Raw genomic sequence first — 26,595 nt, 5'->3', positions numbered from 1 at the left:
TCAGCATTAAGAGATGAAGTAATGCAACTTACTGCCCTAATTAGATTCAGCTGACCTAATTCACTTATTTATACATATTATCCAAAACCCCAAAAACCAAACAAACAAAACCATTCCAAAACCTTTCAATTAAACCTACATAAACCATATGTATAATACGGAAATTAAAGTTTAGAAATACTACTCTCAAAAAACTAGAGACAAAAAGGGTGGCAAACTATTTATACCTTAATTTCAATCATAAGGACTATTAAAAAATAGATCTTTTCTCTTTACTCTAACCATGTATGAGAAAAACAGATCTTTTAAGCACGTTCACCTATTTCCCATTTCTTTCTGTCAAAAGCGATAAATTCTTCATTAATAAAGTCCTTAAATTAACAGCATTCATGTTACTTTGCTTATTTGTTTCTGTTTATTATTAATTTTGCAAGTTCACTAGCCAGAGATAATTTACCTATCATATATGTACACATGTGAGTGTGTGTACATAACACATATCCAAATCCAACAAAGGCTATGAAAACTGTGTAGACAGGAACTTAAGAGATTGAAAAGACCATAGCCTTACTTAAGGACCCTAATTATGTTGAGGCTGGAATTTTCTCAAGAGCATTAGCTGGAATGGAAAAAGGAAGAAGGAAAAATCTACATGGTAAGGTACCAGTCTTCAGTGCAAGATAAAATAAGTTGGAATATCATGTTACATCACTGCAGGAGGATATGAAACCATACTAGTACTTCTGATATACAGACTACTATTTTCTTATTCTTTTTTTTTTAAGTATGCTCCATGCCCAAAGTGGGGCTTGAACTTACAACCCTGAGATCAAGAATCACACGCTCCACCAACTGAGCCAGCCCTAGACTATCCCTCTCAAAGACAATAGAATTAAAGTATAAATATAAACAAGTATGAATATGCACAAAAAATAAAAAGTTTTGTATCTCCCCGGAGTTTATCTGTAAATAAGTGGCTGGTTAAGCCTTTAGGTAGATAAACCCATTCAACTTTCATGTAAAAAATATTGTCCCTTTATAATGGACACTAGATAGAACTTACCCTCATAAGGACATCATTTCTGTCATGTCTGACAGAGTAGTAGACATCAAATACAGAAGTAATTTGGCAGTAAAGTCATTATTTGGAGTATAAACTTTTTTTTTTTTCACCCTAGCTATTTTAAGCTTTTAGGTAAGAGCCAGCTATACGATTGTTGTAAAGCCATTTCTTCTTCTTTCTTTAAAGACTTTATTCAAGAAAAAGAGAACACGAGTTGGGGGAGGGGCAGAGGGAGAGGGAGAAGCAGGCTCTCTACTGAGCAGAGAGCCTAATGGGGTGGCTGGATACGAGTACCCCGGGACCATGACCGAAGCCAAAAGCAGATGCTTAACGGACTGAGCCACCCAGGCACCCTGTAAAGCAATTTCTATCCAAAAAAAGTCCAACTATTTACCAAGGCCTAAAAAGTTATCTTGTTCTTGCTACTCACTCCAATCTTAGGTCCTATAACTCTTCCTTTAGAAATTCTAAACATTTTAGTTCCTCTAACTTGATCCACTCTCAAGTAACTTGCCATCCTCTCTGCCTGGAAAGCTTGCCCTTAACCCTGGTATGGTTTGCTTTTGATCTTCATTCAGACTTCTACTCAGACTCACCTCCTCAGAAAAGTCACCTCTGACCATAATTCCTAATTCCTTGCCCTTCTTTTTCTCCCCCAAAAAGGGTCCACCCTTTAAAAAAAAAACAAAAAAAAACAACAAAAAAAACACAACCACTTCCCGTCTACTTTGCTGCTCTTTATCTCATTTCTGTTGCCATGAAACAAAGACACATTACATGAATGATTTCATTCTCTCTCACTGGCAAAATTCAACTATTTAGTCCTCGTGCTATGGTATTTTTCATGTAAATATAGCTAACTGGAGACATGAGTTATTTTTAGCCAGATAAATAGGAAAAAAAATTATGTAGTGTAGTACATGCTATCTTTGCTTTGGTTTTACTAACAATCTTTAGGGTTTTCCAATTAAAATTTCATAAATTTCAAAAACTGAATATAAGTTAAGTCTTTATAAATTTAGGATTCTGGTGCATTTTAGATTAATATTTTTATTAAATATTTTAATATTTTTAAATGTTAAATTTAAATATTTTTAAATATTTTATTTATTTATTCATGAGAGACAGAGAGAGAGAGAGAGAGAGAGAGAGAGAGAGAGAGAGAGAGGGGCAGGCAGAGGAGCCCGATGAAGGACTTGATCCCCGGACTCTGAGATCATAACCTGAGCCGAAAGCAAATACTTAACCAACTTGAGACACCCAGGCACCCTAGGATTCTGTTTTCACATCTACTTCTCCAAAATATAGCCTGGAAATTCTATAAATTCCATTTTATGCTTCTATATAACTTAACCTGCAACCCTTACTTCCTGCTGTTGGCTTCAGCTGATTTTGCCAAAAGTATTCCTCAAGAGGGAGACCCTTTGGACAGAAGAAAGTAGAATGGAACAGAGTTTGTATAGATATTTTATGCTTAAAATTATATCTGATAATTGTTTTTTAATATAACAGTGAGAAAGAAAATGAAAATGGATAGCAAAAGATCCCAATAAACTTAGATAGATTAAAAATCTCTTTATAGGAGATTTTGAGAATCATGGTAGCTGAGTGGTAAGGAATTCCAGAAAGAGCCTAAGGTCATATCCTATCTCTTGACCTAGCCTCAGGATAATGCATTATCTAAAAAGACTAGAATTAAACCTGTAGTTTAATTTGGTAGCTAGATGCAACACTGTCTACCTTAAAGTAGGAAAAATTGAAGGACTAGAATAATAATAGAAGCTAGAATGTATGGTAAGCAAAAAGAGATCCAGTTTAGGAAAAAATTAGAATAAAAGGAAAAAGAGAATGGCAGCTATATAGAACAGCTCATCTTTTGCCTCGGGATTCAGATTCTTAAAAATATGATGACGTCTTTAAGAAAATAATCATCAAAAATACAGAAAGACTGGTGACTGGGTTGTCTGGCTGGCTCAGTTGGTAGAGCATACAACTCTTGATCTCAAAGTCTTGAGTTTAAGACCCACATTGGGGGAAGAGCTTACTTTGGGGAAAAAAAAAGAAAAGAAAGGACTGGTAACTATTTATTTTACTAGGTTGCTTGGAAATTCAACTTTGAAATGAGAATATGCATATCAAAGTTCCTAGAAACTATTAAACACAAAAAAATTGGAATATAAAGTTGATAATTATCTTTAATCTAATTGTGACTCTCATAGGACAAATGTGAACTTCTACCTCATTCATTTATGCAACCAAAATAGTTACTGAGCCATACCTACTAAATGCCCAACACCATACAAGTACTAAGGATGTAACGGTGGACAAGACAAACACGGTCCTTTTTCTTGTGGAGTTTACATGCTGGTGGGAGAAATACATAATTAAGTGAACAAACAGAACAACTCCAACTATATTAGTGCTGAAGGAAACAAAAAATGGGCAGACATCAGAATAATAATAATGACACCTATTTTAAGTAGGGAAGTCAGAGAAAACTTCTCTGGAGAGGTGAAGGATTTGAAGGATTAGAGACGGGTAGAGCACCTAAGGAAAACAAATTGCATGTACAAAGCTGGGAAAGAGCTCAGTCCATTAGAGGAACTGAAAGAAGACCTATGTTTCTAGATGGAACATAATAAACTAAATTACAGAGGCAGGAAAGGGTCAGATCATATAGGCTGTGGTTAGAAGCTTAAATTTATTCTATGAGCAATATGAACCCATTTAAATATTTTAAATGATTTTTAAAGGATTCAATGTATGTTATACGAGGAGTATTTTTATGGCTCTAGAGCAAGACAAAAATAGAAGAAAATTCAATTAAAAGGATACTGTGGTGGTCCAGAGGAAAGCCTAAATTAAGGTGGAAGTAGACAGATTTAAGATAGATTTCATATGAACATATCAATTCAGAGTGTTCTAGTATGAGCTCCAAATCTTTCCTGCCAGCATGCTCTGCCTGCCTTCCATCCTTTTAGCAGCATGGACTCAAAATTTTATAGTCATCTTTGACCCCTGGCACAACCTTCATCCAATCAGATAGCAAAGCTTATTAACCCCCAAGAACAGACCCAGAAGCTGACCACATCTCATTATTTCCACTACTACTCAAGTGCAAGCTACCATATTTTCTCATTTCACCCATATTAATCAAACAGAGTCCTAATGCTCTCTCTTGCTTTTATCTTTATCCCTCAATGATCTACTCTTCACAGAACTGCTAAAGTAATCCTTTCAAGTTTAAGTTAGAGTGGATATTCAAATTCCTACAGTAGCTCAGAGTAAAAGTTAAGTCCTCACAACAGCCTATCACAGTGGTTCTCAAACTGCATCAGAATCATTACAAAGGCTTATTATTAAAACAAATTGCTGGGCTCTATCACCAGAGTTCCTGATTCATTAGGTCTAGAGTGGGACCCAAGAATATATTCTAAATAAGTTCCCAAGTATGTTATTCTGAATCCTCTGAGAAGTAGATGCCAATATGTACAAGAAATTTATTAGGGGAAACACTTGTGAAAGAAAATGAGGAGGGACCCAGGAGAAGCTAGGATAGCCACCAAACTTACACATCTGATCTCAAGTGAATGAGAGAGGGACAGAGCGAAGATCAGTAGAAATGTCTTCTATTGCAGTGTGATTTTAATCAAAGCGCAGAAAGGCCTTCAGAGTCTTCAAGGGTCTCCCAGAAACAGGCCTTAGTATCCTTATTAGGCTTAGTCACTGGCTAGGAGTCATCTATGAAAAGCAGCTTCAGTTCAAATGGAATAATAGAAAGATTTCAGGGTGGTAGTGGGGCCATTGTTCAATTACTTTCCCTGTATTTAGAGAACTGACAGGTACATTCTCATAGTTGTCAAATCAGGTAAAGCTTATGTTGGTGATCCTGGAAACCATACTTTAAGAACCACTGGCCAGAGCAGCCCAGTGGCTCAGCAGTTTAGTGCCGCCTTCAGCCCAGGGCCTGATACTGGAGACCAGGGATCGAGTCCCCCATCAGGTTCCCTGCATGGAGCCAGCTTCTCCCTCTGCCTATGTCTCTGTCTCTCTCTCCCTCATGAATAAAGAAATAAAATCTTTAAAACACAAACAACAACAACAACAAAAAAGAACTATTGGTCAACATATAATATCCATCCATTCATCCCTCTCTAACCACATTTTGTCCTACTCTATTTTCCCTCCCTTCAAGTCATCTCCATGTTATTCCTACTTCCTTACCTTCAAGTCTTTGCTCAAATGTCATTTACTTTGTCAATGACACCCTCCCTGATTACCCTATATAAAACTGCTACCAGTCCACTTCCCTACCCTTCACTCCTGATCCTTCATATACTGCTTCTCCATCTTTGTTCCATAATACAACCATGTAATAAATAAATGAATCTATTTCATATCTGTTGGTTATTTTCTGTTTCCCATTATACCTTCATGGGGGCAGGAATCTTTGTTTTGTTCACCAATATATCCCAAGCACCTAGAAAAGTGCCTAGCACATGGAAGGTGCTCAGTAAATTATGTGATAAACAAATTACACGAACTTCTACAGTTCTAAGAAGTGGAGAAATGGAAAAGGTTAAACCATCTATCTTTTACTATCATAAAAATTTACTTTAAAAAATTACAGCATAAAATTTGCCCCATTTCCATCAGATTAGAAGAGAGAGTATCTTTGAATCAAATAGGTTTCCTTTACTTGAAATAGTACTAAAAATACAGATTTTTAAATACAGAAATTTAAAAAGATGTTAACATATACTTACATTCCTGATACTAATGACACTTTGAACACGTGCTGAGCAGTGGAAGATGGATTGCCTAAAGCCACATTAAGTGCTCTGTCGATACTGAATGCCATCTGAGAAAGATAGCTTTCTGGCTGCTGTCCATAACCATCGTATGGCACATAGAGGTAAGGAAAGATGCCATGCAGATGAAGACATGTCTTCTGACCTAAAATGTAACACATTATAAAGTTTAGTCTTGAAATGCATTTTAAAATTTTAACATTATGAAGATCAGAATGCAAATCATTTTAATGTTCTAATGATAACACAGCTTTACTTAGGATAAGAGTTGAAGAAAATTAACCCATAATTAAAGCCACCTATATTAACTACATTTCACAACAGAACATTTAGAAGCATTTTGTAAACATAAGCATTACAGTATGACTGAAATAGTAGTTTGGTGAAAATATGTTTGAATATTTTACCTTACAATCTAACCGGCTTTATATTAATATACTTCACTGAATTACCCTATAATAATACCACTTAGCACAGTGTTATGAAGCTGACAAAAAGTCACTGAAAGTTTATTAAATAAATCAATGCATGTCTGTCTTGGCATACAGGTTTTCAAACAAGAGACTTCCCTGAGACAGAGACTGCTCTGGGAGAAAGGAGAGGGTAACAGCAGTTCTAGTATGTGGAATTTTTGCTAGAAGGGTGGGAAGAAGGATTTTGGAAAGGGTAAACATGACATTTTGCTATTAGGGAAAAAAAAAAAAAACCCAAGACAAAAATAAAAAGAAAACCCCTACAGATCATTTGTCTGTAATAGATTTCTAGATATCTAAATTGCACATTTGGTGGAGTGGCACAGGAGGAGACACAATGAGAGGTGAAAAAACAAGCATGCACACTTCCCAGGAAGCTGTTATATCAGGCAAGGGTGCAAAAGGGGTAAATGGTGCTGACCTGCAAACAGACAATCAGGTACAGCCATGATAAAGAAAGTAATATGGGTAAGAACCCACAAAAGGAGTGCCACAGAAACAGTAACACATCCATGACAAGGTTAAGTAACACCAGCAGCAACAGAAAACAGATGCACCATTACTCTCCTGAATCTGGCAGGGCTGTATAGAAGTGGCTCCTGTCCTCAGAGCTCTGTCCCTAGTTCCTCGGGGGTACATGCCATTTGTCGACTTCAAACAGAGAGAATGGCAGTGATGGAAGAAGATACCATTTTCTCATGTGCTATCACTATACTGCCTGCTAGCACAATCCTTACACTCCTTCCCCAACTCTTATCCCACTGTTTCACTGGGCTTTTTCTCTTTTTTGGTAGGAAACTATTTGTTTGCGTACTTTTTCCTATTTATAACTTAGAATGATTTAGATAAAATACACAGAGACTAATTCTAAGTTCTACTGTTATATTTCATACTTTCTACAATGAACATCAGTGTATCTTACTTTTAAGGTACAACTGTAACAGAATTAACAAATCTGGAGCAGTTATTAGATACGGCATAGCAAAATTGGAAAGACCAATCATACAATGGAATAAGATCTATACCCTCTAAAGTGTGGTAATCCGATTTCAACTACCAACTTTCACACCTCTGAAGAATTACAAATTGTGCTGCTGTTAGACCAGTTTCTATTTTTAGCAGCAGTTATGTTGCTTAATTTCAAAGGAATGGGGAGAAAAAGACTTTCAGTTAAAAGCAAATTCTTTGATTATTTTGTTTCATTTCAAACATGGTACCATCTCCCAAATACTGTAGTTTCTTAATTCTTTTTTTTTTTTTAGTTTCTTAATTCTTAAAATAGAAAAAAATAAAATTGTAACAATGAATGAGTCTTTAAAAATATATTAATTTACTGATGATCTACTTGAATGCTTTTTAAACATTTCATGAAAAAATGTTATACCCATGATCACTGAGGACACTAAACCAAGCCACAATTTAGTTAAGAGCAAGTGGCATGCTAAACATGGAGTAAGGAAGGTGGGGAGACAGAGAAGTATTCTCTTTTAAGTTGACAAACAAATCTGAGACCAGTGATTACGGAATTAGTGTAATAGTGGGGTGCCTAGGTGGTATAGTCGGTTGAGTGTCCAACTCTTGGTTTTGGCCTAAGGTCCTGATCTCAGGGTTGTGAGATCCAGCCTGGCATTGGGTTCTGCATTCAGTGTGGAGTCTGCTTAAGACTCTCTCCACCCCTCACTCCGTGCATTCTCTCTCTTGAATAAATAAATCTTTAAAAAACAAAACAAGAGTTAATGTTATAGTTTATTTTATAAGCAATTTTCTAAGTTCCTAAGATAATAATTTTACAGTCCATATATCTCAATAATGGAAATTTGGAGAAATTTTACAAGAAATAATTATAAAATCTGATTTCTTCTAAGTTTCTTCACAGGGCGGATGTTCAAAGTTCACAGAATTTTTTTTTTTTTTTAATCGCCACTTTTCAGGTCTCCTATGAAGCAGTGGCCAAAGATAGTATCTTTCTATGGAGGCTTTAAAATTACAATAATTTGTGGTGTATGATTTAGGGGAAAAAAGCAGAAATGATTTACTCAGTAGACAGTGAACTAAGTGCTTTACATACATTTATTTCTAAAACATTTAACACAACCTTTCAAGTATCATAAAGGTTAACTTTCCTAAAATCACATATCTACTAGATAACTGAATCAAAATTTAGAAGCAGATCAATAAAATCTAACCATGCTGCTTCAATTATTTATTTTTTGCTTCAATTTTTAAAAAAGTAAATGTTGGTTTCCTTAATCTTTAACTCCTCAGTTCTTATTTTGTAATATAAATGCCTGTTTTATTTGACTCTCCCATTTGAAAATTCTTTGGAGTTGGTACCCTGTTTGAATGATCATAATATCCCCAGGACCCAGCACAAAGCACCTAACATGTGATTAATATTTATTAAATGGATGAACAAACACTTAGCAAAATAGAGTAACTCCTTAAGGAGAAACAAGCATGTAAAAGTCTTGAGTATCTGAAAAAATGAATCTGTGAAAATAGAGGGACTTTGATACAACTAAGGATAACACAATTATAGGGGGACATGGGTGTTGGGAAGAGTCCCTAGCTTATAGCACCTTATTACCCTGAATAACCCACAGTCCCAGGCAAAACTGCAATCACTACATCAACACAGATGTACCTCCCTCTGGTTCTCCAGCAGCTAGGGATGGCTCAGTGCCTTACCACCTTTCCCTAAGAACAACCTCCTGAAGAACACAGCACGAATTGTTGGCATTGTACTTAATGGCTCTAATACAGAATGAGTATCACAGAAAAGAAAATGATGAGAAACAAGATAAAATAAATTCAAAAAGTTAACAAGGAATAAAATACATAAAAATGAATGTGAGAGTCAATTTCTCTTTGGCAACAGTGGTCTCTTATTATTGTAAAATTTGTAGTTCCATAATAGCACTGCTTTATTTTTGACAAGATACAGACCACTTCTATAAATTTCCCTCCATCAGCTCTACCCCAACACAAATGTGTGGGGCCACACATAGTAAAGTCCCTTCGAGATAAGCTATCCTACCCCTCATCAGTTAGAAGTAGATTCAGCTATAGAGAAAACACCCTCAAATCAGTGGCTTAAACATTCAATTAATGGTTTCTCTCATAAAATAAGTTCAGAGGCAGGTCGCTGGTGCTGTGTACTCAGGTTTCTGCAACATCTAGTTAGTGACTTGTGACTTCAATCCAGAGGCTCTCTCACTATACTCCAAAGAGCTCCACACACAGGATTAAGAATGTTTTTATAAAATTAGTGAAAGTGGGACGTCTGGGTGGCTCAGTGGTTGAGCATCTGCCTTTGGCCCAGGGCATGATCCCAGAGTTCCGGGATCGAGTCCCACATCGGGCTCCCTGCAGGGATCCCGCCTCTCCCTCTGCCTCTGTCTCTCATGAATAAATAAATAAAATCTTAAAAAAAAAAAAAAAAAAGAATAAAATTAGCAAAAGCTTTGCTATTTTGAAACCTTGCTAAGTGATTTGGGATTCTTTCTTAAACAGTTTAGAACATTAAGCTCTGGGGCGCCTGGGTGGCTCAGTGGTTGAGCATCTGCCTTTGGCTCAGGTCATGATCTGGGGTCCTGGGATTGAGTCCATCAGGCTCCCCACAGGGAGCCTGCTTCTCCTTTTGCCTCTCTCATGAATAAATAAATAAAACCTTAAAAAAAAAAAGAATATTAAGCTATGTCTAAGTAACATGTGGATCCAAAGCAAGCAAGCAACTGGCATTCTTCATGTCTCTAATTTCTGAATGTCCTCTCTTACTGTCAGGTCAAACTGAATTAAGGCAGCACACTCAGTAGGAATGGAGACTGTGGTTGGGAGAATAAGCCTACACACACAGGTTTCAAAAGTTTTGAAGAGTTTGGGCTTTCCAGTTTGACTGCTGTTGACTAATTCAGAAATTGCAATAAAGCTGTTTCAGGAAAGCTCCACACAGACTTGTCACAGCATAACTGCTGGCTTTTAAAGACGCCATGGCAAAACTGTGTGGAGCTGGCTACTTACCAACTCTATGTAAGCAGGGCTTCTCTAACTAAGGTAGGTGTCTCTATAACAGCCAGGACTTAGGTACATACTATGAATCTAATCTTTTTTTTTTTTTTAAGATTTTATTTATTAATTCATGAGAGACTGAGACAGAGAGAAAGGCAGAGACCCAGGCAGAGGGAGAAGCAGGCTCCATGCAGGGAGCCCGACATGGGACTCGATCACAGGACCCCAGGATCACACCCTGGGCTGAAGGCGGCGCTAAACCTCTGAGCCACCCAGCTGCCCATGAATCTAATCTTTTATAGAATTTAGGTGTACACTAAACATTAAGTCCTCTGTATTCCAACATTTCTTATGCCATTTTCCCACATTTTCTTCTGCATTTTAAATGCCTAGGTTTGGTCTCTTCATTAAATGGTGCATCTAAAATCTTACTAGTTTATCCATAGGAAAATTACCTGTATTTTTTGCAGATACATTTTTGATAAACAGACTAACATGTACCATTCCTCTAGTTCTAGGTCTGCAAAGTTTTCTGTAAAGTAACATATTTTAGACCTTATGGGCCATACTGTTGTGAAACAACTCCTTAACTCTGCCACTGTAGCCCAAAAGCAGCCACAGACAGTATATATGTAAGTGAATGGGCATAACCATGTTGTTCCAATAAGATTTCATTTATGAAAACAGGCAGTGGGAGAGATTTGGTCCATGGAGAGTAGTTATGCCAATCCCTGCTCTAACTGATTAGCCTTCACCCAGAACAGAAAAGCTTAACATCTTCTTTTTTCTTTTCTTTTTAAAATAAGATGACTGGTCACCATAATCAAAATCACACTGGCTCAAGAGTATCCTAGAAAACGGAGTAAGAAATGCTTATTCTGTAACTTGCAATCCCATCTCCCAAATCTCAAACTCAATATACACAAGATTTTAAACAAAACTCTCCAGAGCTATCAAATAGAAAAACTTGGTGTGTGAACAGGAAAGGTTTATTTATCGAGTTTTTCATATTTTCTTCCTAGAATATCTTTTTAAGTTTTATATCACTGTCATTACCTCAGTCTGTATCCCTCCAAGCAAAGTCTGTCTTTGCTTCTTTCTAAAGTTTCACTCTTTCTTTCCCCATTCCCATAAAACTGCAAAATGAACCAAGCAAAACTCAAAGTCACTTAAGAAAGCAGTGTTATATCACCCATCATCTAAGAAAAAAATTAAGAATGTACACAGAGATTTAAATATTAAGATGCTTAGACAATATTACCAATAGTAAAAAAAATTGTAAATTTTCAAAAATAGGAAATTATGATCTATCTACATCACGTCTATGACTCTCATACCAATTTGCTTACTGCCTGTTTTCGTAAATACAAATTTATTATACCACATCCATTTGGAATGGTCTCTTGCTGCTTTGCTACTGGCAGAGTTGAGTAGTTCCAACAGAGACCTTCTAGCTTCCAAAGCCTAAAATATATACTATATGCCCTTTACAGAAAGTTTGCCAACCTCAGCAACAGATGGTGTTGCAGTATATTTCTTGGCATGAAGAGATATTTATGATATATTTATTTCAGGTGATATTCAGGCTTATTTCAATTATAAAAATATGTATAACACATTAAGGGAGATAATTTAAAATTTTCTTTTTGTATATGTATTTTTTCTACATATTATATAATTTCTGAAAGAGAAAGGCAGGAAGAAGTCACCTACTTCTAAATGACCTAGAAATTAAAAAAAAACAAAAAACAAAAAACCCATCCACCAACAAAAACCTAAGTATAATAATTAACTTTACAAAGGGCATATGTATATAACTTTCTGTTCTCAGTTTCTCTTCATTTTCTCTTTTCATTTGTAAATAATGCTTTGGGGTTTCATATTTATTCATGCCATTTATTTCTTCAACTAAAGCGTACATGGCTTTATTCAGGATCATTGGCTTTGGGGTGCCTGCATGCTTGAGCATCTAACTCTTGATTCTGGCTCAGGTCATGATCTCAATGTTGTGGGATCAAGTCCCACATTGGGCTCCATGCTCAGGATGGAGTCTGCTTGTCCCTCTCCCTCTGATCCTCCCCCCACTCTTTCATTCCTCTCTCAAGAAAATAAAATCTTAGAAAAAAAGAATCATTGGCTTTAAGTTACCAATCCCACATTACTAACAGAACTATATCTCTCAAGCACCAGATGTTTCAAAGGTCTATTTTATTTATACATTTGTCTAACACATCTTTGTTTTTCCAGTGCTAAACACAATGGGTTTTATTATTCATAAACACAGGCATAAATTCTCCATTCTTCAAACTCTTTATTAAAGTCCAATATTAGGTGTTAGACCTGGGCTGCTCATAATCATAGTCCTTGAACTCATGAACTTTTTACATTCTACTCAGAGATAGAGATGAGTAAACAGGCAATTACAGTATGACAAGTCTATGTTCAAAAGTATCTCAGATTTGTAAGAACATAGAAAGGCTTCCCAGAGGAAGCAACTCAGAAGAGCAAAGTGAGAAAGAATGTTGCAGTACATACAAAATCTGAAAGCAAATGAGAATATACATGGTATGGGAACAGGAAAAATGTAGTTAGGAAGGAGCAAAGAGTGCAAGGGAGAGAAAGGACAAGTATGCATGTGTAAATGTGAGTGTGTGTGTGTGTGTGTGTGTAGATTCTGTGACCTATGTGAGTTTGCATTTTATAAAGTTCCCTGGTGGACACACTGTGGAGAAACTAGGGACAGCATTTTAATAGGAAAATATGTTTAGGAGGTTACTGGAGTAATTCAGGAGAGAAACGTCAGTATTGATGGAGAAAACACCAAGAAGGACTTAGGGCACAGAATTTAGAGATAACTGATTGGAATTTGGGAGTAGAGTAAAAGAGAAAGAATCAAGGATGATGCAAACTTCTGGTTTAGGCAACTGGATAGATTATGAATGTCATTCAAAGAAAACTGAGAAAGGAGAGTAGGCTGATTTCTATTTTGAACTTGTGGAATTTTACATGTTTAAAGAATTTCCAAATGGAGATTTACATTAAACACAATTAGGTACACAAATGTAGAGCTTAAGAAAGAGATCTGGGTAGAGAAGACAACAGATTGGGGAGTCTGAATAACAGATGGATAAAAAAATGCTCAAGAGAATACACAGACAAAAGAAGGGGCATAGGTCAGAAACTTGAGGAATACTAATATTTAAGGAAGGAATAAAAGGATTTTGATTTATGTAGGATATGAGAGAATGAGCCCCTGGGAGGGCTGCCAGTCAAGAAAGAGAAGTAACAGTGAATACCTGAAAATATAAGTTTGTTAGCCATGGAACCAGAGAGTTCCAAGGGCCAGGAGAAACGCACAAGAGAAATGCAAGCTATGAGAGGCTGGATAAGAAACTGGAAGGACACAGATAAACTATATAGAAACACTTCAGAATGGCAGAAGAACAACCTTAAAAAACCTGCTTCTCCATAAAGGCAACAAGAACACTGGCATATTCTGTTGAAATCAACTTTTTTCAGCATTTTGGAAATAAACTAAAAGGCTTGTGATAATCCAGAGTGTTTATTCAAGAAAAGCAGGTGAATCTTAGCAAGAACAACAAGTTTTATGGTGTTCTAACTTGCCCTGGTAATCCAATCTCATCTACCTATCCCTACCCTGCCATGAGCTCCAGAACAGCTGTGAAAACAGCCAGGCAAGCAGGCAATGGAGAGACCAAAATAGATTTGCAGTTCCCCAAAAGCCCAATCACAGAAAACTGTCACCATGTGACCTGCCTGGCAGCTCATTGAAAAGCTCCATTCTCAGGACTTTATTTGATCAGACTCAGAGCTTACTCCCTGGGTATAGTCCTATCTGCAGTATCTTTATGGAAAACAATTAGCAGCAACTGTTTAACATCACAGTTACCTAAGGCAGTTTTTATCAGTTGCAGCTAGTAAGAGGCTGAACACAAACTTAAAAGGAAAAACTGAGGACTAACATGTCCATGAGAACTTACAAGGTTTTGACATAGCCCTGGAAATTTAGAAGGCTATGCACATGTTGGAGCTGTCTGCATGCTCAAAAAAGCTGAAAAGGCCCTAATCTTTCAAGATGGCTGAACTTGAGGCTTTGCACTCACACACACACATATTCAGAGCTCCTCAACAAAAGGTGGAAGGATGCCTATTGGCTCAAGGTATTTAAAAGAATCTCTGGCCAACCATTAACTAACCAATAGGTTGGATGAGTAGGGACTTCAAAGAATAGACACTGTACAGGATTAATCTAAGAAAGGCACTAAATAAATAACATCACCAACAACAGAGCAAGAACAAACCTGGGGATAGGGAAGAATATGATTTCCTTAACTATCAAAATATTTAAAATGTCTAGTTTCTAACAACAAAAAAATGATAAGACATATAAAAAAAAGAGAGAAGCATGACCCATACACAGGGAAAAAAGAAGTCAATAAAACTGCCTCTGAGAAAGCTCAAAAATTCATCTTACTAGACAAAGACTTTCTTTTTCTTTTTTTTTAAAGATTTTATTTATTTATTCATAGAGACACAGAGAGAGAGAGGCAGAGACACAGACAGAGGGAGAAGCAGGCTCCATTCAGGGAGCCTGACATGGGACTCAATCCCAGGTCCCAAGGATCACACCCTGGGCTGCAGGCAGCACTAAACTGCTGTGCCACCGGGGCTGCCCTAGACAAAGACTTTAAACCAGCTATTAAAAACATTTCAAAGAACAAGGGCACCTGGTGGCTCAGTCAGTTAAGCAGCTGACTCTTGGTTCCAGTTCAGGTCGGGATCTCAGGGTTGTAAGATTGAGTCCTGCATCAGGCTCTGTACTCAGTGAGGACTCTACTTGAGAGTCTCTCTCTCTCCCTCTCCCTTTGTTCCTCTCCCCATGCCTAAACTCTCTCAAATAAAATCTTAAAAAAGAAATTTTAAAGAAAAGATTATGTCTAAGAATTAAAGGAACGTTTGACAATCATGTCTTACCTAACAGAAGATATAAATGAATAGACAAAAATTATAAAAAAAGAATTAGGGGCGCCTGTGTGGCTCGGTTGGTAAAGTGTCTGCCCTCGACTCAGATCATGATCCCAGGGTCCTAGGATTGAGGCCCGGAACCGGCTCCTTGCTCATTAGGGAGCCTGCTTCTCCCTCTCTCTCTGCCTGCCACTCCCCCTGCTTGTGCTCTGTCAAATAAAACAAAATAAAAAAGAATGAAATAGAAATGTTGGTGTTAAAAAAAGAAATTTTGGTGTTAGAAGGGCAACATGAAATGAAAAATTTACTAAAGAAAGTAAAGAGCACATCTGAACTGGTAGAAGAATCAGTAAACTTGAAGACAGGTCAGTTGACATTCTCCAATCTGAGGAACAAAAAAAAAAAAAAAAAAAAGAATGAAGAAAAAGTAACAGGGTGTCAGAGATTTATGGGATTCTGTCAACATATACATAACATGAGCTTCAGCAGAAGAGGAGACAGAGAAAGATGGAATGAATATCTGAAAACAGAATGGCAAAAAATTCCCAAATTCGATGGAAACAATCTGTGTATCTAAGCTCAAAAAATTGCAAGTAGGAGAAACTCAAATAGATCCATGCCAAGATGCATCATAACCAAACTGCCAAAGACAAAATCTTGAAAGTGACAAAAGCAATTCATCATGCACAAAATTTCCTCAATAAGGTTAAGAGCTGACATCTCATTAGAAAACATGGAAGCCAGTAGGATGACATAGTCCAAGTAATGAAAGAAGATTTTTTTTTTTTTAAGATCTTATTTATTTGAGAAAAAGAAAGAGAGAGCACATGCACAAGCAGGGGGAGTGGGAGAGGGAGAAGCAGGCTCCCCACTAAGCAGGGAGCTCGAACCCAGGACCCTGGGATCATGACCTGAGCCAAGGCAGACAACCTACTGAGCCACCCAGGTGCCCTGAAAGAAAAAGACTGTTAAGCAAGAATTTGATATCTAGCAAAACTACTCTTTAAAAACAAAGGAGATATGGGTGAGATAGGAAGAAAGAAGAAATTAAGATATTCCCAGCTAAATGAAAATTGAGAGAATCTTTCACTAGCAGGCCTGACCTATAAGAAATAGTAAAGGGGATTTCATTCCAGGCTAAAACAAAAGGATAATAGACAGACAACATCTTAAATCCACACTAAGCAGTAAAGAATACCCATAAAGATGACTATTTAGGTAAACACAAAAGATAATAAACATGTATTTTTGTAATTCTTTCCTTCTATCTCATTTAAGACAGATGCAAAAGTTATAATTATAAGATTGTATTGATGGGCTTATAACGTGTAATGATGTTATTTGCACAAATGATGTTATAATGGAACAATGGTTTTATATATACAGGCATAGCAATATTGTGGGTTCTGTTTCAGACCACTGCAATAAAGCAAATACTGCAATAAAGTGATTCAAATGCATTTTTTGGTTTCCTGGTACATACAAAAGTTATGTTCCACACTATAATATAGTCTATTAAATGCGCAATAGCATTATATTTTTAAAAATGATATATGCACCTTAAAAAATATTTCCTTGCAAAAAAAAAATATTTCCTTGCTAAAAAATACTAGCCATCATCTGGGCTTTCAGCAAGTCATAATCACTGATCACGGATCACCATAGCAAATACAATAATGAAAGTTCAAAATGCAAGTTACCAAAACGTGACGCAGATACCAAATGATCAAGTGCTGTTGGAAAAATGGTGCTGACAGACTTGCTTAATGCAGGGCTGCCACAAACCTTTAATTTGTTGAAAAGAAAAAAAAAAAAAAAGTATCTGCAAAACACAGCAAAGTGAAGGACAATGAGATATGCCTGGATGAAAATTAAATTGGGATTAATCCAAACTAAGATGTCTTAAATTAAGATGTTAAGTGTAATACCCAGAGTAACCATGAAAAAAGTAACTAAAAAACAGAAAAAGAGAGGGAGGGAGGGAGGGAGGGAAGAAAGGGAAGAAGGAAGAAAAATGGAATTAAAGTAGTATACTAGAAAATATCTACTTAGCATATAAGAAGACTATAATGGAAGAATAAAACAAAAGAGCATAAGACACAGAAAAAAACAAATAACAAATGGCAGATGTACAACTACCCAGAACTGGCAGGTAGTCAAAGGACACATTATTTTGCCATATCTCTCTCAACTCAATGGGAAAGATCAATTTTCCCATTTTACATTCACCAGTACAATTTGGGGTGCTACGCAAAATGAAGAGAACTTATACAAGCATCATATAAGCCAAAGAAGACACAGGACTGGAATCCTTTGCCTCAGTCATGTCTTAAACATGCTCAATATATTTCCTTGAATTAATTAACATACTCTGTAACCAGAAGAATTCTTCACTGAGGAAAAATAGGAAACGGGCTGATTTTTTATTATCTTCAAAAAATATTTATATGATTAGTATTTAGATGGAAAATACTATAACTGCTTCTCATTCTTTAGGGACCAGCTAGCTCCCTTGCTATTTCAACTTTATACACCTTCCTTTACCTATAAAAGTAAGTGCACAACTTGTTTCCTCATTTATGTCTTCAGAGCACTTATAAAAATATATTATGAACTTGTTATACATATGTTTATATACAGTGGAATCACATCATATGAGCATTTTATTCACTGTATAGGAAGGAATCAAGGGACTCAGGTGGAGAGAGAATGAATGTGGGAACACAATTAAATGGTGCTAGTGTGCCCAGTCAATAAACTTATCTAGCATCATGAGATAGGGTATATAAATCTGTTATTCCTTAGTGTCTCTGAATTCCTTGGTATATCTAAAGTGGAAGTATCTTGTATTGAGAAGAGGCAACTGAGTGTGCTTCTGTTTAAAAGATGAAGTTCATAGTTTTCATAAACCATGGCCCTGATCATGGGCCAACTATTTCAACTAGAGCTCAGCTGAAGAAAAGTGACTAGTGTCTGGGTCTGTAAGTCAGGAAAATTAAGCTGCTGGGCTTGGTGAAAGATACTGAGGTAGAATTCATGCAATTCAAGAGACTATCAAGGGAAATACTGCCTAATTCTAAAAAAGGTTTTAATCTCATACTTTTGCTTCAAATCTACTTCCCACGTAAGATGCAACTTCACTGTCTCTGTCTCCATACCTACAGTGTGAGTTCCATGAATACATGCATCATGTCTTCTTCTTCCTATTCTCAATGCTTGGCAGAGAGTCTAAATACAGAGGGTGTTTGATCCACGCTAGATAAGCATATGTGGCATAATATATATATTTGGTCTTTGTGTCTTATTCCCGGCACAGAGCTCCTAAAACCCTTGGTATTTCCTGAGCAATAGTAGGAGTATTTTGTTACTCATACAAACCCCTTCTATCATAACTGAATTTACATTAATGAGGTGACTCTTGATCGGGTCTTAAGACAGCTTCAGAACAGAAGTTGGTTGCCAGAGGAATCAATCATATCATTACAGGGTTGGAGTTTTCAATCCCATGGCCTACCTGCCACCTCACCTCCAGAGAGTGGAGAAGGACTTAAAATTTAGTTCACCAATGGCCAATGATTTAATCATGCATTTGTGATGAAACTTCAATAGAAACTCTGGAACAATGAGGTTTGGGAAAGCTAACTGGTTATGCATACACACTTTTCAGACACATCTGAGGCTCAGGACCTTTCTAAACCTTACCCTATGTAGGTCTTGACCTGGCTATTCATTTGTCTTCTTTATAATATACTGTATAAATACAGTGTTTTCCTGAGTTCTGTAGATTGTTCTAGTAAATTATTGAACCTGAGGGTAAGGGGAGGATTGAAAGAATCCCCAAATTTGTAATTGGCCAGGCAAAAGTGCAAGTAGCCTGGGTATCCATTTGTGGCTGGCATCTGAAGCAGGAGCAATCTTATAGAACTGATCCCTTACCCTATGGGGATCTGCACTAATTTCAGGTAGTGCCATAACTGAAATGAGTTACAGAACACCCACAGCTGATGTCAGAGAATTGAGAATTTATTGCTGGAAAACCAACATAATGATACTACCTTTTGAAGAGGGCTTTCATCTTAGTCTTTGACTAGTCTTAGTCTTTGACTGCCTTTACTTTTCTCTCTTTATAATTTCTTTTCAAAAGCTAACAAAGATATTTATAATATCTTCCTATCTTTTCCTATTTGAAAGGGGATGAGAAGGGATGAATTAAGGATCAACTTTCCATATTAAACAGTAAACTAACAGCAAAAAATACAAATGTTTCTAAGATTAAGAATGTGATGAAATGGCATGTCCAAAATTCATGTGTAATTTAGTTTGCAATTATTACTATAGAAGGGAAACCAGTAAGGGACGCCTGGGTGGCTCAGTGGCTGCGCATTTGCCTTCAGCTCAGGGTGTGATCCCGGGGTTCTGGGATTGAGCCCTGCATCGGGGTCCCCTCCCTGTGGGGAGCTGCTTCTCCCTCTGCCTCTCTCTGTGTCTCTCATGAATAAATAAAATCTTAAAAAAAAAAAAAAAAAAACAAATAAACAAGGAAAGGAAACCAGTAATTACTTTGAGTTTCACAGTGATTGCAAATGTCAGTTCAGGTACTACTACTGGCTTACACAATATGGTATACCATCACATTTTTCTAAAAAGTCTAGCCTTAAAAAAACAAAAAAACAAAACAAACAAACAAAAAAAAACTAAACTGTTTTCAAGCCAGAATCTCCAAGAAAATGTTTATCTTTCATAAATGTCATAAAAATAACTAGTGTTTATAACCTTTGCTAAAAATAAAATTCTGGCTTGTAAAACAAATACTGCTTTGGGGCGCCTGGCTGGCTCAGTCTCAGGTTCATGAGTTCAAGCCCCACACTGGGTGTGAAGCCTACTTAAAAAACAAAAAAACAAATATTGTTTTAGTTTCAGATGTTTTACAGCCAGAATAGTCACACATGTTAATCTTTGTGGTATTTCAATTCAGAGGTAAGTAATCCAAGGTTGAAGTAAAATTAATAATCCGATTACTATCTGAAAATTCACCTCCAGTGATATAAAACAGTATTAATAGCTAATCAAGATAAAGTTACTATCCAGTCAAATTTGTATGTAAATGCCTGAATTTTCTTTTAAAGACACATCAATAAAATGTTACAGGTAATTAAATTAATGCAAATCTAGTAAACTGTTCAATCATACTTAATGGTAGTTGAACACTGAAGGACTTTAAAATTTTACCTATACAAGAAAGTAAAAAGACAACACATGGAATAAGAGAAACTATTTAGGAATCCTGTTTGATAAAGGACTTGTATCTAGAATAACTCTTTCACCTCAATATTAAAAAGACAACCTAATTTTAAAATGGGTAAAATAAATAGGCATTTCTCCAAGAAGATATAAAAATGGCAAGTACATGAAAAGATGGCTCATTATCAATAGCCATCAATGGGATAAATGCAAATCAAAACTACAATGAAATACACTTCATATCCACTAGACAGCTATAATAAAAAAAAAAGTGAGGCAATAACAAGTGTTGTTGAAAAACTGGAAACCTCATATATCGCTGTTAAGAATGTTAAATGTATAGCTGCTTTGGAAAATAGGCTGGTAGTTCCTCAAAAGATTAAACACGAAGTTATCATATGATCAGCAATTCTATTCCTAGTTATATGCCCAAGATAAATGAAAATATATACCCACAAAAACTTGTACATGAATGTTCATAGTAACATTTTTTCCTAACAGCCAAAAGGTAGTAATAACCCAAATGTCCATTAACTGATGGATAAATATAACATGGACTATCCATACAATGGGATATTTATTCAGCCATTAAAAGGAATGAAGTACTGATACAACATGGATGAACAGGCAAACTGTAAACTGTATCTGAATAAAGCTCTTAAATAATTTTTTTAGCCCATTCATGCTCACTGGATTTTCTTTTTTCTGGAGGTCTCTAATGAAAAGACCTAATTTTGAATATACCATTAAAATCAATGCATTCGGGATCCCTGGGTGGCGCAGCGGTTTGGCGCCCGCCTTTGGCCCAGGGCGCGATCCTGGAGATCTGGGATCGAATCCCACGTCAGGCTCCTGGTGCATGGAGCCTGCTTCTCCCTCTGCCTATGTCTCTGCCCCCCCCCCCCTCTCTGTGACTATCATAAATAAATAAAAATTTTTAAAAAATCAATGCATTCATTAAAATGAATTATTAGATTTGCATCACAGAAATAAATTATGACTAAATTAAGAGAAATACAAACATTAGCTTCTAAAACCACTTATATGTCTCTATTTCCACTTGATGATGCACTAAGTATACTATTTTAAACATTCAATCACATTAAGATATGTTGTCAATTAGCAATGTTCTACTTAAAGTGATCATTACCAAAAACAGATAAAGCAATTAAAGATTAAAAACTGTCAATGTAAGAAAGTTTTTAGATAATAAAACTTTCAGACAATAAACTTAATAAAACTGACCTACCATACACACTTAATAGTTGCTCTGTCGAAAGGTAGAAGCAGCATAGCCTCCTCGCACACCTCAAACCACCCCATCCAAAAATATTGTACAAGAATTCAATGGAAGTTTTCTTAGAACTACATTCAGTTACTTAACAGTATCAGACCGATATGGCCAGTTAGCTCTACTAAGCATAAAACTGGTTATAGGGGAGCCTGAATAAGGCAGTTATAAGTCATGAAAATTATGAAATGTTGGACAAAAACATATTGCCAAACATATCAAAAACAATGCAAACCAGAAGTCAGTGGAGCGTCATCTTTAAAGTATTAAAACTGAAAAAAAAAGTATTAAAACTGAACTTTTTTAGTGGTTGCTTTAGAGGTTGCTGTTTACATTTAATCTACAACCACTGTCAAATAGCATTATATTGCATTTCACAGGTAGTACCTTAAAACAGTATTCCAAATTCTCTCTCCTACCCCTTGTAACATTGCTTCCAATTTCACTTAACTATAAGCTATAATCACCCAATACATTGTGTGTATTATCTATTATATCCACTTAGGATAGAAAACAAAAGGTTTTATTTTACACCTTCATTTATTCCTTCACTAACTCTCCTTTTCTCTGAAAAGCTTCTTTTAACATTTCTTGCAAGGCAAGTAACAGCTCTTATTGGTGACAGTTCCCTCAATTTTTATGCCTGAGAAAGTTTTCATTTTTCTTTCACTTTGAAAGACCATTTCAATATATATGGAATTCTAGGTTGGTGATTTTTTTTCTTTCAACACTTCTACACTACCAGGTGTAGATTCGGTATTTGTCATATTTGGTGTCCTCTGAGCTTCCTGGATTGGTAGTTTGGAATTTTCAACTCTTAGCTATTAGCATTTCAAATATTTGTTTTGCTCCTTTCTCTCTTCTCTATCAAAGGCATTCCTTACTTGTTACAGTGCTTTTGATTGCTAGTATTTTCTTTTGACTTTTTTCTTAGAATTTCAATCTCTCTGCTTACATTACCCATCTGTTCTTACATGTTGTTCACTTTTTCCATTAGAGCCCTTAGCATATTGATCATAGTTATTTTAAATTTCCAGTCTGACAATTCCAAAATCTCTGTCGTATCTGACTAGGAGTTAGGCTGTATTTACTGTAGCTATGGGTATCAAAACTAAAATTTCCTCTAACGTCCTTGTCTTTGGGTTTCCCTAGAAACTCCCTAAATAAAGTACAAACCCTGCAGTTCTCTCGTCTGTAATCCTCTATTATTATACAGGAGCCCTGTTGATGTAGAGGTAAAGTGTGGGGAGAGGGGAACTATTCCATAATCCAAGGATGAGGTCTGAGTCTTTTAGTGGGTCTGTATTCCTGGCTGTGGCTTTTGAAAGTGCCTCTCAGCAGTTTTTCCTCTCTTAGAGAGACAGCAAGGCTAGAGAAAAAGTTGGTTTCCCCAAGCTGGTTGGGCTCTGGTGGTTTCCCTTTTAAGCAGGGAAAAAACAGAATGCTGTGGGCTTATTTCAAAATGGTTACTATTCCTCTCCTGCGGGAAGCATGAGGAAATCCACCTGCCTTCCGATCTTAACAGTGAGAACCTGGTGGAGCCTGTGGAGGAAAAACTCACAAGAGCGTGGGAGCCATCCTAAAACTGGACCCCCAGGAGTGTTTAACTATCAAGCTAATCCACACTCAGCTTCTGGCAGGTCATCAGTTACAGTTAAGTTTTCCTACTAGTTCCTGGCTTCATTAGCTTATGCTCCCAGCAAGCTGTGATTCTTTGTATTTGCCTGTCTCTCCAGTTTTGGGGGCATTAGTTTACTCTGTGATCTCAGTTCTCTGATGGATCTAAGAAGAACTGTTGCTTTTTAGTTTAACTTTGTTCCTACTATAAGGACAAGAGTGACAACTTCTAATTTCTTTCATGTCTGAGTGGAAACCTGAATTCAATGTCCTTTAGATTCTCATCATTCCTTGAACACTTTATTTTCTGAAACAAGAAGGTGTTCAGGTTCATCTTGCACTTTTCCCAAGGGAGTCTTGGTTACTTTTAGTGGAGAATATTATTTAGAAATCAAGATCTGGACACAAAGTATCCTCAATGCTAAGCGGGTATCATTACTTCTAGAATCCATGAGCACATACTAGGAAATTTATATATTTATATACATACACATACCCTATATTTATTTCTCTATCTATCCATCCATCCTTCTCTGTATATGATAAAAACTATACTCATACCTCCAATTCCTTTTTTCATTTGATACCTCCAATTCCAACCCAATATCCTAGAAACATTCTAGTTGTCCCTATGTCCATGTTTCTCTTTTGTTCAACAGTAAGAAACCTGGTTCCCATTTTCCTTACTGTATTGTTTGCACAATCCTTAAAAACATAAAAAGTAGTTTCAGAACTCCTATCCACTACCACTGAGAAAAGTACATCTAATAAAATTGGAATGATAGAGAGATTAGCATGGTCCTTGCACAAGGATGACATGGAATACTTGTTTTTTGTTCTTTTCAGGGGAGGGGGGTGGGCAAAGAGAGGAGGAGTGGTAAAATTTCCAGATAATAAAATGCACAAATACTAACTGCATCTTATTAATTTTGACAAATGTATGTAATTTGATGAGTTATGGAACAATTCCCACTTTCATCACCTCCAAAATTCCCTTGTGCTGCTTTTTAGTCAATCCCCACCTCCTCTGAAGCAATCACTGTTCTGATTTTTCACAATAGTTTTGTCTAGCACTTCATAAAAATGGCATATTCTTTTATGTCTGATTTCTTTCACCCAGCACTATTTTAATGTTCATCCAGGATACCACATTATGAGTAGTTCATTCGTTTTTGTTGTTCCATAGTAACTCCTTGTATGAAGATATCAGTTTGTTTACCCATCTTATATATGAGATAAAAGATTCAGGAGTACCTCAAGTCACACAGTTAACTGGATAAGAATTCCAAGGACCTCAGAACCAGAAGTATTCTAAACTCTTGATTCTTGGTTTGGTGTTCTTTTCACTTTAGCAAAGTACCACTCAAACAAATTTTAAAAATAACTAAGGCACCTGGGTGGCTCAGTTAGTTAAGCATCTAACTCTTGATTTCGGCTCAGATCATGATCTCAGGGTCATGAGATCAAGTCCCACACTGGGCTCCATGCTCAGCAGGGAGTCTGCTTGAGAGTCTTTCCTTTTCCCTTTTCCTCTGGCCACCCCCCCCCCCCAACCCACTCACAAGCACACTGTCTAAAATAAATCTCTAAAGGGCAGCCCCGGTGGCTCAGCGGTTTAGTGCCACCTTCAGTCCAGGGGGTAATCCTGGAGACCCGGGATCAAGACCCACATTGGGCTCCCTGCATGGAGCCTGCTCCTTCCTCTGCCTGCATCTCTGCCTCTCTCTCTGTGTCTCTCATGAATAAATAAATAAAATCTTTTAAAATAAAATAAAATAAATCTTTAAAAAATAACAAAAACTCCAGGGATATATTTTTATCATATTTAGTGATAAGGAACTACCTATATGTAATCACATCACAGATGTGATATTTTTCAAAATTATCACTGTGATACTTTCCAATGAGTTTTTTTTTTTTTTAAAGATTTTATTTGACAGAGAGAGAGTATGCGTGCATGCACAAGCAGCAGGAGTTGCAGGCAGAGGGAGGGGGAGAAGCAGTTTCCTTACTTGAACAGAGTACTATGTGGGGCTCGATCCCAGGACCCTAGGATCATGACCTGAGCTGAAGGCAGACACCTAACTGACTGAGCCACCCAGGCACCCCTCCAATGAGTTCTTAACAGGAAATGAAAAATATCCAAAATTATTATTTTTTTTAAATATCCCAAATTAAAAGGTTATTGAATCAAATGCAAATATTTTTAGTATCAGACCTTTAAGAATAACAGTTAACACTGGCATTTCTTCTATAATCCATACTCCTTCCTAATCCTTCTACCAATGCTGATTTCAAATTTACTTGACATTTCTTAAAGATCTCTTAAACATTTACCTTATAATCAGTTTTCAGTGAAAGTAATTTATACATTCATTAATTTCTTCAGTTTAAACCTATAAACTACCAAGAGGAGTACTCGCCTAATTTTAGCATTTCTAGGCAATTTTTAGCCTTTTGAGTCTCTCAAGTCTGTCAAATCATCTAATTCCCTATTTAGAAAACCTATCAATCTCTCTCTCTTTAAAACATAACAAAAAAGACAGTTTTTCTTCAACCCATAATCTTTAAGCTCCTTCTCAAACCACAATTAACTAATTCTGATCTAAGGACAGTAATTTTTCTGTACTGTGAAATGCTGACTACTTACCCCTCATGATAAAAGTGTATGGTAGTACCATTCAAGGTGACCTTAACTCACTGCTATGAACTGAAGGGCCAAAAGCAGAACACAAAGAGTGAGACTGCCATTAGGCAATGTTGTCCCACTACCTCTCCTACTGCCCCAAACACCCTGCATGTTGGCCCAATCTAGCTGAACTTCCCGAAGATGAAGCAATAGAGAGAGTAACAGAGAATTTGAGAGCTCTTTGTCAAAAGCTATGAACGAATCTATGGATCTGTAATATTTTATGTAACCTCCATTGTAAGGTTCCCTTCTAATAGGTTTTTTAGATATCTCATGTATTCCAAAATAACATCCATCTCACAAGAACATGGTGAAATATAAAGTATACCTTGATGCTCCCACAAGTTAGGGGTTATTATTTAATTTTCCTTATGTGAGAGAACAGATTAAATTTAGACTTCATCAATCTATCATAT

General features: G+C 36.5%; 1 protein-coding gene and 1 pseudogene across 6 annotated transcripts in view; one reads left to right on the top strand and one right to left on the bottom strand.

Moving 5' to 3' along the window:
• Window positions 1–26,595, bottom strand: part of REV3L (REV3 like, DNA directed polymerase zeta catalytic subunit) — a 177,340-nt gene that overhangs the window by 118,571 nt on the left and 32,174 nt on the right. For all 6 annotated transcript variants that reach the window (XR_012033687.1, XR_012033686.1, XM_072831739.1 and 3 more), the window contains one exon: window positions 5,830–6,019. Coding sequence is in view for 4 of the 6 variants with exons in the window: in XM_072831739.1 (XP_072687840.1) it covers window positions 5,830–6,019 (190 nt within the window). In the remaining 2 variants the exon portion in view is untranslated. The remainder of the gene's footprint in view (window positions 1–5,829; window positions 6,020–26,595) is intronic.
• LOC140637430 (U6 spliceosomal RNA) lies at window positions 24,237–24,333 on the top strand (annotated as a pseudogene).

Source organism: Canis lupus, chromosome 7, assembly GCF_048164855.1.
Source record: "Canis lupus baileyi chromosome 7, mCanLup2.hap1, whole genome shotgun sequence".
Taxonomy (NCBI): domain Eukaryota; kingdom Metazoa; phylum Chordata; class Mammalia; order Carnivora; family Canidae; genus Canis; species Canis lupus.
This window is presented reverse-complemented; position numbering and strand designations above follow the sequence as displayed.